The sequence below is a fragment of the Cynoglossus semilaevis genome, chromosome 12 (genome assembly GCF_000523025.1).
Source record: "Cynoglossus semilaevis isolate Cse_v1.0 chromosome 12, Cse_v1.0, whole genome shotgun sequence".
Lineage (NCBI taxonomy): Eukaryota > Metazoa > Chordata > Actinopteri > Pleuronectiformes > Cynoglossidae > Cynoglossus > Cynoglossus semilaevis.
In genome coordinates this window covers 2,116,279-2,130,460 of record NC_024318.1, presented here as the reverse complement: position 1 = coordinate 2,130,460, position 14,182 = coordinate 2,116,279, and the positions used below count along the sequence as shown (strand labels likewise).

Here is a 14,182-nt window from a genome sequence, read left to right as displayed (position 1 = left end):
TCCTGTTCTGTCCGACGTGCACTTGTTTTAACTTCATTAATTTGCCGTTTTCTATTAACAAGGTTAGCGGCTGGTATATTCCACTCATGTCCTGTCAAGTGCACTGTGATTCATGTACATGTGTTTTAAGCTAAATGATCCAGGTGTTAGCACAGGTAAGAACTAAATCAGGCGTCTGTAGCCGGTACAACTCTCATGTTTTTTACCACTGTTACATTCAAACTATTAAGCCAAATATACAACAAAACAGAGCCCACAAAATTACAAATCAAACCAAACCTACCAAAAATGATATTGTTTATATTTTGATATTTAACAAAGCCAGTAATAAAAAGAAATTAGCTTTAAAATGTTAAAATAGACACAAAGTTACCTTTAATTTATCCATAAGAATAGATTAAAACAGAGAGCAGTAAAACGTAATGTTAAAAGACAACAACTAACAACTCATAATGTTAACTATACACAGCAATTAGTTAAAATGCAACAAACCAAAAAAAACCTCTCCAAAGTCTGACACATATTATATGTATAGAAAAAAAAAGAAAAAACAGAAAACGAGTCAAAATTGTATTTTAAAAATATTAATTAATAACCCAACAAATTCACCCAGGAGCCAAAGACAACCAGCTACACCGTTACTAAATGTCACAGCACAAGTAGCTCTGCGTTAGCTAAAGTGGTGTGATGAGCACACCGTAGCTTTAGCTTCGCTCTGCACCGTATATAAATATATATCTGGGATGCCTTGGCTGACTGGAGGTGCTTTTGGTCTCCTGCTCCTGTAGGTCTGTGATAACAAAGAGCCGGTGATTTATGAGCTGCTGTGAAAGCAGGACTTGATGAGATTAAACCATTTCATAGCAGGAGTGTTTCTCTGATTTGTGGCAGCAACGCTAAGGCTAAATCAGGTTCATATATCTGAGAGGCTGCTCAGCAAAGCTGCACAATTACTGTTGAGGACGGCTACTTTTTATTTCATTCTTATCCCCAGGTTTGTGTCTTTTTTTTTTATCTACGCTGGGGCCTGTCAGGAGGACGCTCACCTTCATAAGTCCTTCTAGATGGAGGGGGCGCCACTGTGGAGGCAGCATCCACAGAGCAGTGTTTCATTTTTAATGTATTCTTCTGCCGCTCCTCAGTCTGTTTCTGTTTATCTAAGGATATAATTAGAGAGCCAGGCTTTTTTATACAGTTGATCCAAAGACAATGACACACCTAAAGGTCTGCGGTGTGGTTTACAGCAACCTGTAGTGATGTTGATGTGAATGATTTAGGTCAGGGAGGAAATCAACATGAAATCTTAGCAGCTGTTACATTTGACGTTTTAAACTCACAAATGTCTCCTAAGCATTTATTTCACCATCAGTGACTTAATATTTCATCAGCTAACAGATTGTTAATATTACTGGTCTTAGCCAGTGGCTGATCAATAAATCTAGATTTCAAACTTCTTGGTCATCCAACATTTTGCTTAATAATTAACGTAACAATCTCATCTTCTCAGGTTATACACAACGTTGTGCGTTCTCATCTCAACAGTTGAGTGTATCCTTGTTTATCTTTAATATTTTGACTTGACTCTTTAATTGAACTAGTCCTTTAAAAGCTCCCACCGTGTAAATGTGTCCACACCAACACCACTGTCTCTAATCATTCACCAGTCTCACTCCAGTGAACTTGTTCTGAGTAAATTCACTGTTGGATCCAAGATCACAAGAGTCACCGTTCAGAGATTAGGCTGTGAAAACACCAGGCATCGGGGCATTGGGGCAAGAACTGTTACTGTTGCTGCTGCTCCATGTTAATCTTCTGCAACAGTGACTCATGGCTGGATAATAAGGCTGTGTTTATTTTTGGGGTTGAAATTTAAAAAGTCACTCAACCTTTTTGTTGGCGAACAAAGGCAGGTGATGTTAATGTGGAAATGTTCGATTGTTCTACAACAAGCCTCAGGCCGTTCCTGTGACCTTTTCCTGGGAACTAACAGCGAAGAAAAGAACACGCGTGTGATTATGTTAGACAATGACATAATAATACCTTAGAACTCATTTACTGGAATAAAGACACAAATCTAGACTGCAGGTTGGCCAGTCTGCTCTGTAACAGGTCCATCACCCTCTGAAATACAGAATAACACACTCCAGCCAAAGACATGTAGTCAACAAAAGCTTTAAAGATGTTAAAAAATGACCCAAAACCACTCTAAAGGTGTAAGTGTCTAAAAGTTGGCCCAAAGATTAAAAAAATGTGGAGTTAACTAGCATTTATCACAAAAACATTTCACCAACATCGAGGTATTTTATCTTTAACAGTAGGAAACAGGGACATTTGAATGTTGCAGTTTTACCTGTGACAAAAACCATTTTCTGTGCCCGTGTGAGTGTTTGCCTTTTTTAACGGATGCAGAAAGAAACGGTTTCATCTTCTTTCCTCGTTTGAACTAAAGCTACACCAACCTACAGAGCGAGACAGAGAACGAAACCACATCCACTCAGGAGGAAAAAGTGTGACATATCATGAGCTTTTCTGTTCCGATTAAGCTTTGCAGCTAAACGTCAGCGCTGTTTTCCAGACTGCAGCCTGTTTTAATAATTGAAGACCTGGGAGAGCAGGCGCCTGTCACGCCAGGCTTGTCTTTAAAATGTTTCCCGCGCAATTAGACGCCAAGAGACATTTGAAGAGAGCGAAAAAAGAAGAAGAAAAAAAACACAGCCACCGGAAAAAAACTGACAAGCAAAGTTAAAGGAAATTAGCTCTTCAGACGAGTGAAATGCGAAGGTTACTTATCGATGCTTAAACTCAGACTGCAGGGCTGTGTGAAGTGTGCGCCGTCGCTTCTGCGATCGTTGACTGGAATGCGATCGTGGAGGCTTTGAGCTGAGGCTTCACTCAGCGAGATCACAGAGGGAGTGAAAACTAATTTTGACTGCAGGCGAACAGGAAGAAGAAAAAGGAACCTGAGATCTGTCGGTATAATGAATTCTCTTGATGTTCCCAGGGAAAGATGTGGGACCGCGATGCCGACACATGTGCGAATCCACATTTACTCAAGTGCACCGATAAACTCCAACTTCAAACACTTCAGATTTTTATGTGTAGTCACATTAAAGGGAGTCTGTGTGTGGACTAACATTATGTGAAGCCGTTAAAAACCTGCTGTATTCATAACAAATGTTGCCGTGTTAGGTTAAATGAAGCGAGGGACCTTCGTGCAGTTAAACACCAGCCAATCCATGCAATACATACAATGTATCCCATGTAAACAGGACCTAAAATGATGCAATTTCAACTGAAATAAAAACTAAACTTTCCATTTAGCCCGACTTCCTAATTTATCAGACAAAAAGTAAAAAAGGTTTTCAATAAATCTGTAACGTAAATATCAGTTGGATCATTTCCTCTTCTAAAATGTTGGCCACATTTTTAGCTTACTTAAAGAAATTAAAATTTTACTTCAGTCATAGGCCAGAGAGTTTAGTGTTAGTCTGCCGTGCACCCAAGAAAAAAATCTCTAAATTATTAACACATAATCATAGGCCAGAATGTGAAAAAAAATCTCTAAATTATTAACACATATGACTTCATCTTTTTTGTTATTTTAACCTATTTATTTTTACTATTTATATACCATTTAAAGTGTATTATAGGCCACATTGTTAAATACCCAGTACAACAGTGATCAGACAGGAATTAGGACGAAGCTGTTACGTCTAAACGCTTCATCAGTGACGTTCAGCGCCGTAGAGCGGTGCCAGCCAGCGCTGCTCATTTATTTGTCATTGTTTCACGAGTGTTGCAGTTTGGTAAACTCTCAACTTCAGAGGCTCCGAGACAAAACGGATCATAAAAAATTCCATCTGGTGCAGAGATAAACGTTGTCTTGCCTGCGTTAAATGTTGACTCTGATAAGTTCACCCGTTCGCGTCTCCTCTGATCTCTAACATGATCAGAAAGAAGCAGCACGAGTTTACACAGACACGACAAGAGAAGAGGAAAAAAGAAGTAATAAATAAGAAAGAGTTCCTCACAGAGACAGAACAGAAGTATTTTTGATAAGGACCCAAAGAGAAAACAAATCAAAAGATATTTTTATACAAGTCTCTTTTTTTTCAGCACAAAGAGCAGAAGTGGTGTCAGGAGAAAACAAAACCGAAGGGTTTGGTTCTGATGACTGCTGCAAGCTACACAGATCTCCTTCAGTCCCCAGATTTTCCTACTTTTATTTCTCTTCCCCTTTCTTCCTCCTCTCTCCGAGGGCAGGACGGGGCCCTGGTCGCGCCCTGATCGGTTTTCGGGCCGATGCCCAGCAACAACATTCCTGTGAAGCTCAGTAGCAGCGAAGCCTCTGGCTGAACTCTTTGATGTGGCTGTCAGGCCACATTTACTTCCTGTTAGCACTTTGTCCACATGTCCAGATGTATCAGCCGATAAAAAGGCTTCGGTGTTTACACTGTTCTTCTTCTGTAGAAACGCTGTAACTAGATTGTATTGCTGGTCAGTCCAAAGAAGGAAAGACACGGGAGGTGAATGGAGACGAGGAGCAGCTGTTTCACAATGAGCTGTACACCGTCCCCAGAAGACGTGTCCAAAGCGTGGCTCACAGGCCACTTTGGGTTTGGTGCAATCTCAAGCTTGTTTCCTGTCTCAGAAAGTGTGTATTCAGGTTTGACAAGTCTAGGGTCCAGGGTCTCGGGTAAATATGATCTTCAGTGACCACTGACTAATCACAGTTTGATTTCATCACAGACTTTAGTTCATCTTTCTCTGGGAACTTTCTAAAGTCTTGGTCATGATTCTCTCTCTCTCCATTATTTTGGTTCACATGGTAAACTTAGTTGTACTTACATAAGAAAGTATGCACAGACCTCCCTCAACCAACTTTGACGTTTTTCAGTCTTTAAAGGAAGTACTGTCACAACACTGCCTTTAAAACTTAGTAAACTTAGTTTTTATTCCATTTATTAGAAAATAAAACCAGCTACACAAACATGAACTTTCCTCAACTCACTCCAGTATTTCACATGACCAGGACCCACTCTGGTCGTGGTCATGACTCAGTCTCTTATTGTGGTTCTGACTCCAACACTGTCTTTGAAAACTTGATAAACCTTGATCTAGTTAGATCTAAGAGAGAAAGAAAGAATAGGTAGATGTGCGTCAACTTTCCCCAACTCACCTTCACTATCTTACATTCTCAGGAACCCCACTGTGGAGGTGGTCCACGTCTGCTGTGTCTCTCACACCTCCCTCATCTCTCTCTCTCTCTCTCTCTTTCTTCCTTCTGGAGGTGCTACTCTACCATCTCCACAATCATCTTTATCTCATCAGACTTTATCAGCATTTATTCACATGATGACAGAGAGGAAGTGAAGACAGTCAGCAGTGGTTTGATGAATTATCCTGTACAGGAATCATCTTTCATCATGACACTCAACTCTGCTTCCTTCTCTCTCTCTCTCTCTCTCTCTCTCTCTCTTTTAAAGCAACCACCAATGTTTTCTGTCAAACAATAAAAAAACCATCTGATTTTTGGTTTATTTCTTATTATTGTTTGTAGTGGACCTATTTCCTTTTTAAAGGTTATTCAAAAATGTAAAAATTACCAAGAGATTTAACATTAGGTCAGCTAAAAAAAAGAAGACTAGCACAAACTAATAACTAATGTGTCATTCAGTTTCTTAGTTATTACTTGGTGGAAAAAAATGTTGGATAAAATGCTGAGTTGTCTACAAAACAACCCAAAAAAATAAAACTACATTTAGTCAAGAGGCAAAGATATGGCAAAATAATTAAAGTCAGCTTGGTTAAATGTTAGAGAAAAGGGTACAAAATGGTTGAAGATGACCCAAAAAGACTGGCCAGTTGCACAGATAAAGCAGCTTTGGTAACAGGTTATCCTGGTTCCAGCAGTCAGGGTTCATTAACAACAGGGTAGAAAATCATTAGACAAAACACGGGGCCATAATAACTGTAAGGACTCAGTGGTGGGTGAAGTGTGATTGAGCTCCACTTCTTCCTTCTCTCGTCCTCCCTGTGTTCAAACCAGCCTATCCCAGAATCCTCAGAGCCCACACAGCGAGTGCGTGTGCGCTGCATTACATTACGGTAAGCTGTAGCGATAAGTCAGACGGTGGAGACAATAACGATGTGAACACTCAGCATATGCACCCGCACCGAAAATTAAAACAGCGCTCAGCCTGATGAGCAGACTAACACGGAGGAGAAACAGAGAGTGGAGAAGGAAGCACAAGGCGGTGCAGGAGACTCTGACATCAATGACACAGTAGCACCTCCCACTGGTCAGTGTAGAAAAGTCAAGAGAGGAAAAACTGGAACGGAAGAATTTTTAAAGACATTCCAGTAAAATAAAAATGAAGGAAATACGACATATGAAATGTAAAAAATAAACCCAGATATTACTGACTTTCTAAGTCTGGTTTATGACTAAATAAGTCACTGAGACATTTTCTCTTTTTATGTCCAATTGTTTATCATCAAAACTACAGGTCACTGCCGTAATTGTATTGTATTTGGTCTCAAATTGTTTACTCCTACAGGCAGGAAGGACAAAAAAACTTCATTATCATGAGATTAAAGAAATTAATTAATCACAGATGAAGTCCCTGAATCTGTTAGAAAAAAAAAAACATTGAAATAAACTAAATTGAGAAAAAAATGTATAAAAAAAATTCACTAAATATTAGCCCCTCTGTTCAAGTCTTTTCTGTGTTTTTTGGATTCACTAAATATTAGCTGTATTAGCTGTATACTGTTCAAGTCTTTTCTGTGTTTTTTGGGTTGATTTACTCTCAGTCTGATTTGTTGAGGTCATTTCTAGGCAGTACATTACGTTCTAGCAGTGAGAATCCAGCAGTTTTCTCTGGATTCAGTGATTGTTTCTTTTCATCAGCATGACCTGGAAGTTTGCTTTAACTTTCAGTGCAAGTGTTATTAGTAGAAATATTGAATTTCACCTGAAATCCCCTACAGTCCACCCTCCTCCTCTCACACAGTCTGTGGGTGGTTCTGCTAATAACGTGGCTACTGAGAAGATTAATGGTGAACCAGCAGCAGGATTAGAGGGAGTTTCTGGGGCCACACAGACCTGAAGAGGCCCAGGTCTGTGATCCTTCATGCAAGTCAGGAAATGAGGCGAGTGGAAATGTGCGCTCTGTCGTCGTTCAGAGGAGAAGGAAGAAGAAGGAAGAAGAAGGAAGAAGGTGGAATATGAACAACTGAGTCTGGGAGTCGCAGGTCACAAATCACACCTTAACCTGTTCATAATAATCATCAGCATCAAGAAGATTCAAAAGATAAATGTTGAAATGCCAATCTTTGCTGATTTAATTTAAACACAGCTCCAGTAATGAACACCTGGTGGTTCTCTGACCAACCGTGGGTGTAATTTTCACTCTGTACAGCAGGCTTTAATGTGGGCCCGTGCTCCTGCTTGTAGAACATTCTCTATACAATCACAGCTTACAGGCGAAGCACTGATCTGTCATCTTTATAACCAGTTCCAGCCACAGCAGAGCAGCAGGAGCAGCTCTGCTGTCAAAACTAAATTTCTATTTCCAAAACCAATCCCCAGAATAGGGCACAATACAGTACTGAGGACATTTTCTCTCTTTTTTTTTTTGTGCCGTAATCTGAGACACATGCTGGCCGTGGCCTTAATGCCTTTTTAGAGATTCTATCTGCGAGCACATTATGTGATCATTTTCAATTCCGCGTGCTCTCTCTCTGTTCTCCGTTGAAGAATATGGTTCCATTTAGCGTCGCCGCCGACCCTTCTATTTCTCAAGGCGATTCACAGGCATGTGTTGTGGAGAAGGAACAGCAATGAGAAGTGGAGAGGAAAATGCACCTCCAAAAGCATCGCTAATATGTATTTGTCAGCTGAGTTTCTCGCTATGATTAAAGGCCTCGGTTGAATTTCCTCCTGCAGGAACACGGACAGTGTTTTTCTGCAAAGGCATCAGATACGGCAAGGCTGGTGATAAACCGCCCCCTCTGTGAGGTAAAAGGCAAATGAAAGGGGGAAAGAGGAGAATGTTCTGCTGCTTAAAGGTGCAAAACAGGAAGAACTGGAGCAGAAAACTTTGGAGCTGCAGTCCTGGAGATATCGACAAAGATTCAGAGTCTGTGTTTCCCAGGTTTCTAAACCTCAACCTTCTGCTTTACACACGACTTGAGGGTAAATGTTACAGTGAAACGCATCTGATTGATACAAATATCCCCTCCCTACGTTGACTAACTAAAACAGCAGCAAATTATTTGTCCCAATGAAAAAGTCCCAATACAGAAAAGTATTTTTATAAATAAAGAGGACGGTACAGAAAAGTATTTTTATAAATAAAGAAAAAGGAAATGATCATTATCATTTTCTGCACCAAATGTAATTTAAAGAAATTCAGTAATATATTTAATATTACTGACATGGATAAACACCTCCTGTGGGACATTCACCTTTTTAACATCTTATCTTTTTTACCCACAGCCTTCCAGAGCCGCTCGCTCTGACACCTACCCACCGTCCTACACCCCCCTCCCCCACGGATCCAGAGATGCCAAACCCAAAAAAGGTAAGAAAACAGAAAGTATCCATAATTCACAACCTTTTCATTAAGACAGTTCTAGTAGAAATAACACAGACAAACGGTGTTTTAAAGCAGTCCAGTAGATAATGTAGATACGAGTGGTAACCTCAGCGTGTTCAGGGAGTGGAGGTCGATTGAACTACAGTCTGATCCACCGTGAGCCTCATCTTTTCTCACTGTTCTGAAACCCTCTGTGTGATGTGCTGGTAGTGGGAATAAATCTGAGTAATCTGGGTTAACTCTGAGCTGAATGCACATGTGGGAGCGCTCCGATCATGTTTGGGCTGAAGCAGCCTTGATCTGTTGATGCCAGACATTGATCAGGCCTCGTATTGACCCGACGTGGAGCCGTGATGTAACCATGAAGCAACATCTTCACATCAGACGGTGCAACGCAGGAGGAACTGGTCCGATTCGTTACAACCACTAACTTTTCTTTAAAAACTGAAGGCAGTATTGGTTAGGATCACATGCTGCTGCTGCTGCTGCTGCTGCTGCTGTTGCTGCTGCCTCTCTGTCCAATACCATCAAAACAACGTCTAAATACAGAACAAACTGCATTAAACTTGTATTATTGGGCCATTTCATATTATTTAAAATTATATCTGAGGCTTTGAACGTGAACCAGGCTTTGATCAGGGTTGTTAAAAATCTATACACTGAAATATCCTGATATTATTGATATTCTACAGCACTGTATTGATCTTTTATCAACAGTTAACATGCAAATATTCAGACCTCTAGTATCTTTGTATATCTCTATATATTGTTTAGTTCCACTGCAGCGTGAGATCCATGGTTTCACACACACACACACACACACCCGGCATATTGACAGTTTTCACCTATTATCTGCCTTATTGATATTTTTATATTTGTTAACAACAACAACGAGAGTTTTCTTAGAATATTTTAGAATATGAAGCGTGATCACATCTTTACCCTAATGCGACCCCGTGTCTAACAGACATATAGATGGTGTTCAAGTCGTTGGCCATTGGCTGCTCTATACAAAGGCAGAGCCCAGAGTCAGTTTCAAAGTGCGGCGCTGTGACACATGAAACAGTTTGCAGCTCCTCACAGATCTGAGCCTCGGTGACAGCATCCATTTGTTATTTTTATGAAGCCGCGCTGCAGTCTTCAGATAACAGCGCCCTCATCTTTGCCCTTCATGTCCCTGCCTCCAGCCTTCACCCCCTCATCATCATCCTCCACCCTTTGTGTTTTTTTTCCTCCTTTATTTACACTTCTTAAACACATGCACTAAAGTTTTCCATCTTCATGTGTGGGAGACGACGGTCACAGCGGCTCAGAGCTGCGGCTCAGAGCTGCGGCTCAGCCACAAACAAACACACTGTACGTCTCCAGCCAGTAATTTCCACAGAAACCAGGATATGTAACAATGGATAAGAAAAAAAAAATACTGTACTCTGTGATTTTACTTAGTTCAATGCAAAGACTGTGGTACATTGGAAAAGACACGGTGGATTTAGAAGAATCACAAGACATTCTCTTCAACATCTGCCGTGAAGGCTTCGCTCTTAAAGTACGGTTTCTGTTTTGTGTCATCACAACAGCTTTTGTTTTGGTGCAGCTTCCAGAAAAATACAGATTTTTGTTTTACTCCATGCTACTGGAAATTCAAAAAAGACTCAGAAGGAGAAAACTTTGAGGAAGTTGGACAGTTACTCCGCGTACAACAGTAGAGGAGCCACGAAAAGTTAGTGCACGTTACAAACCCATACAGCCACTCTCAACAGCTCCATCTTTTGGGGGGGGGGGGGGGGGGGGGGGGGTCACAGGACAAGGACGTTACAGCCTGGACAGACTTCAGTCCATCACAGGACAACATTCGTACCTCGGCTTCATTTAGATTGTCTTATCAGGCTAATCATGTTTTTCTGCTAACTGTGGTGAACCTACAGACACATAATAATTAACAGTCGTAGGTCACTGTTTTCTCATTTTCTTCTCACTGATTTTCAAGCATTACTCTTCTCCTGTGTTTGTGTTCTAACATAAATAGGAATTCTCAGAACAACAAATTTGGTCCCTGAAAATTGCTCCAGCTGTGAGGCTAGAACTTCGTATATGGATGATTTTTTTTTCTTAGCAGCTGCCATGATTCTTCCTCAGTCTTACACGCTCCTGCCATAATGAAAATATAAGGAAAGTTTATAAAGGGGGGTCTTGTGAAGCAGGCAACACAGTTGCTGTCACGTTACTGCCCCCCTCTGGCTCCCAGCTTCCTCCTTTTGTCCTTGGTTATTTTAGGGGCTAATGAATCTTCCTAGTTCTAATGGAGAGTTACTTTTATCCTGCCTCCTGCTGGAGATCAGCACCTGTTGGTGGCACAGAAACTACCTCCTGTCCTTTTCCCTCTCCCTCGCAGCCCTCTGTACCAACCCTTTTACCAACATGTCACCAGTGTAAGGAAGCCCCACAGCTTCCTGCCAGAGGTAATTAAAGCCAGTAGAAGAAAAATCTCACAGGAGGGGACTGCTGGCAGTGCACTGCCCAGGGAGAAAATGGGTGGACAGAAGTCCAGGAGAAGCCTCGGTCTGTGCCGGTGGAAGATTTGACCTGGAGCAGTCAAGAGCAGTGAGCAGAAATGGAAGGAAAGTAGATAGATGGCGCTTTTGGTCTAAATCAAGAATCCATAACCCAGATCTGGCCACAAATAGATGGATGAAGATAAAGGAGCTGATTTGAAGAAGTGCTGAGAAAGTCAGTAAAAACAAGGCTGCCACCAGGGGCTCTGGGTCGGCTTTAGCCACTGTGCCAGTGGTTCACTTTATGAACTGAAAACCAGCTACAGATGAATTATCTTTTTAACAATTACAGAACATCTGTCATTTAATTTAAAGAACAAGAGTTTAGTTGATCCACTGTTTCTTTTATCCATAGATTCTAATATGTCACTCTGCGGCTTCTTCACTTCTACTCCCGCTGTAACTTAGTGATTCTGTTTGTGATAATTATTGCTACGATGGAGCCACCGCTCAGCACCACATCTAGACATAAAGACTGATCACTTCAGCGTGTAAAACACCCAGCTGTGTTATTTATTTTCCCGGCTTTGTCGTTTCTCAACATGACACATTTTGAGGTGATATTCAGGTTTATTTCATACATCTAATTATAACTGCAGTTCAGAAGTAACGACAAAAAAAGGTGCTTCAGCCTTGATTGATTGATCCAAATGTGAGACATTTATCTAATAAAACACCTTTCATTTTCTTCTGTGTATTTCAATAAATATAGCAGGCGCTACAGTAACACGTATCAGATTAAATGTGAAAACAAGTCATCGCTCAACAATGACAGCAGTAAAAAGGAAGGAGACATGACAGGCAAAAACCATGAAGCCTGAAGTCAGAACAGTGCAGACCGACATTCAACCTGTGGAGCTGTGACGGGAGTGTCCTCCACTTTTATAGCACAACAACATTTGTCACTGTCTTCTTTTACTGATTGGCTGCTTGATTTACTTCAGGGAACCTGCACCGTCAAACAACGCAGCACTGTAGCAGCTCGTCCTGTATTTATTATTATTTATATATAAAATGGTAGATTTTTTTTATGGACTTTGGTGTGAGATATTTTGGTCATAAAGATAAGGCGTAATATATTCTAGGTTCTGGATGTATGTAAGTATGAAGCTTGACGTCTTAGCCTCTGGGCTGCTGTTGTTCTGGGCTAGCGTCCAGCTACTTTGTATGTTTGCATCTCAAATGGAGCACAACTGTTAATAAAGTCCCTGGAGAAAAGAAACCTTCAGAGCATCGAGATAAACTCCTTCCTGACGACACCCATGGGCGCGCTCACATTTGTTTGGCAGTTCTCTTTCATTATATGTCGGGGGTGATCTCCGCTGCAACTCCCCCCTCCATCAACAACCACCCACCAAAACCCCCTCAACCCCCCACCCCCTCGAAATTGAACAACGGGAACAGATCCAGAGACGCATAGTAAACTGTTTTACAGTTGCCGCACAACAAATAAACAAACATCTGGAAGCGTTCAGAGCAGCCCCATTAGAAGGGCCACTCTGGGCTTTGCCAAAAAGGGGTAAATGATGAGGAATGGGCTGTCGAGAGGCTGGCGGAGGCCGGGGAGAGGGCCAGATGACGGAGCTGTGGGTGCTAAGCACTGCCTTTTAGAGCTCAGCTGGGCTCAGAAGAGATCTACACCTGCTGCTATCTCCCCCCCCCGTCCCCCCCTCCGCCCTGCACCAGACATCTGGATGGATTTATATGACTAATGGATGACTAAACTGCAAGCGCTGAAAACTTAGCAGAGGGAAAGGTTGTCGGGTTTGACTGATGACTTCATGTTCTCCATGCGACGCAGTTAGTAAAACTTTCAGCGAGTTTGACAGCTCAAAAAAAAGGCCACAAAAATGTATAATTTAAGTATTTTAATGTGGTAATTGTTACAGTTTTTGTCCGAACATGTCTATGTGCGGCCTTTAACAAACTGCGTCACTGTTGCATTTCTACGTTGATTTTATTAAAGTTGACTGCAATTGTCACAACTGAGCGGGGGACTTAAAAAGGTACCAACTGTAATACTTTTTTATGAAGTGTAACGGTTCACTGGAGCTTCAAGTACGTTTGATGATCGAGAATGTCATGGTTCTGACCAAACACTTGATGTTTAACACCAAGCAGGACTTATTAACTTGCTAGCAGCAAAGCAAGGCAGGCATCAATGTCAAGGATTATTCATAAGCAAAAGGGAAACTCACATTTTCAATTTGGGATAAAAACACAGCTGCCAACGTTTATTTTTTTATTTTCTAAGACCTTTATTCAAATCTCTTTCTACCACAGTTTCACTGCCAGGACTTTGGCCAATAGTCAGCTCTGACCATATTTTCTCATTCAACCATAAATCCAAAAATGAATACTTGACATTTTTTAACAAAGTCAACTTGCCTTCTTGTAAATTTACTGCTTAATTACCACAAACAGCCAAGTGATTGTTCCTGCTCGTCCACTGACAATACCTCATCCCTGTTTGATGTCAGTTTCAAAACTCAAATCAACTTTCGCTCTTTGGGGGCTTTTTTAATCATCTCAGCGGCCCTCTGTGGAGATCGGTGAGAAAAGACAGAGCAACGCTCTGACATTTCCCATCAGGCACATGTAGAGAACGTGCTTAGCGAGACATTTCAGCCAGCCCTCGTGATGGTCAAACCAGCAGGGTCTGTCCTCTGATAAACATCACTCTTGTAAACACAAAGGCTCGTCCTGGCCACCGCACAACCATAATATGAGACATGTGGAAAGAGCTGAGTTTAAGCCTTTCCTCCTCATCAACCAGATTAGCCTTTTCAACTGAGCTTTCTGCTTTTTGTAAACTTGAAGCAAACCAAACAACAGGCAGTGCATACCTTCAGCATGGAGGAATGACAGATGATGAGGTGTTGTCATAGAGAATGATATTTATATATTTACACAGGTCGTTGCCTGCCAGCCGTACAGCGAGAACTGGTGCTGAGTGAGGCTGGGCTTCAAACTCAAAATGAGGTGAATTGACAAAGTAAAGACGTGGCTTTCTTCCCGGGTGCTGAG

At 41.4% G+C, this 14,182-nt stretch overlaps 1 protein-coding gene across 1 annotated transcript in view; it reads left to right on the top strand.

Annotated features, from left to right (window-relative positions):
- The window catches only part of lrmda (leucine rich melanocyte differentiation associated), a gene marked incomplete at its 5' end in the record, with an annotated part of 41,039 nt that extends 32,392 nt beyond the window's left edge, over positions 1-8,647 (top strand). The window contains one exon of the mRNA XM_025060932.1: positions 8,504-8,647. Within this exon, the coding sequence (XP_024916700.1) occupies positions 8,504-8,632 (129 nt within the window). The remainder of the gene's footprint in view (positions 1-8,503) is intronic.
- Positions 8,648-14,182: the final 5,535 nt, after the last annotated feature.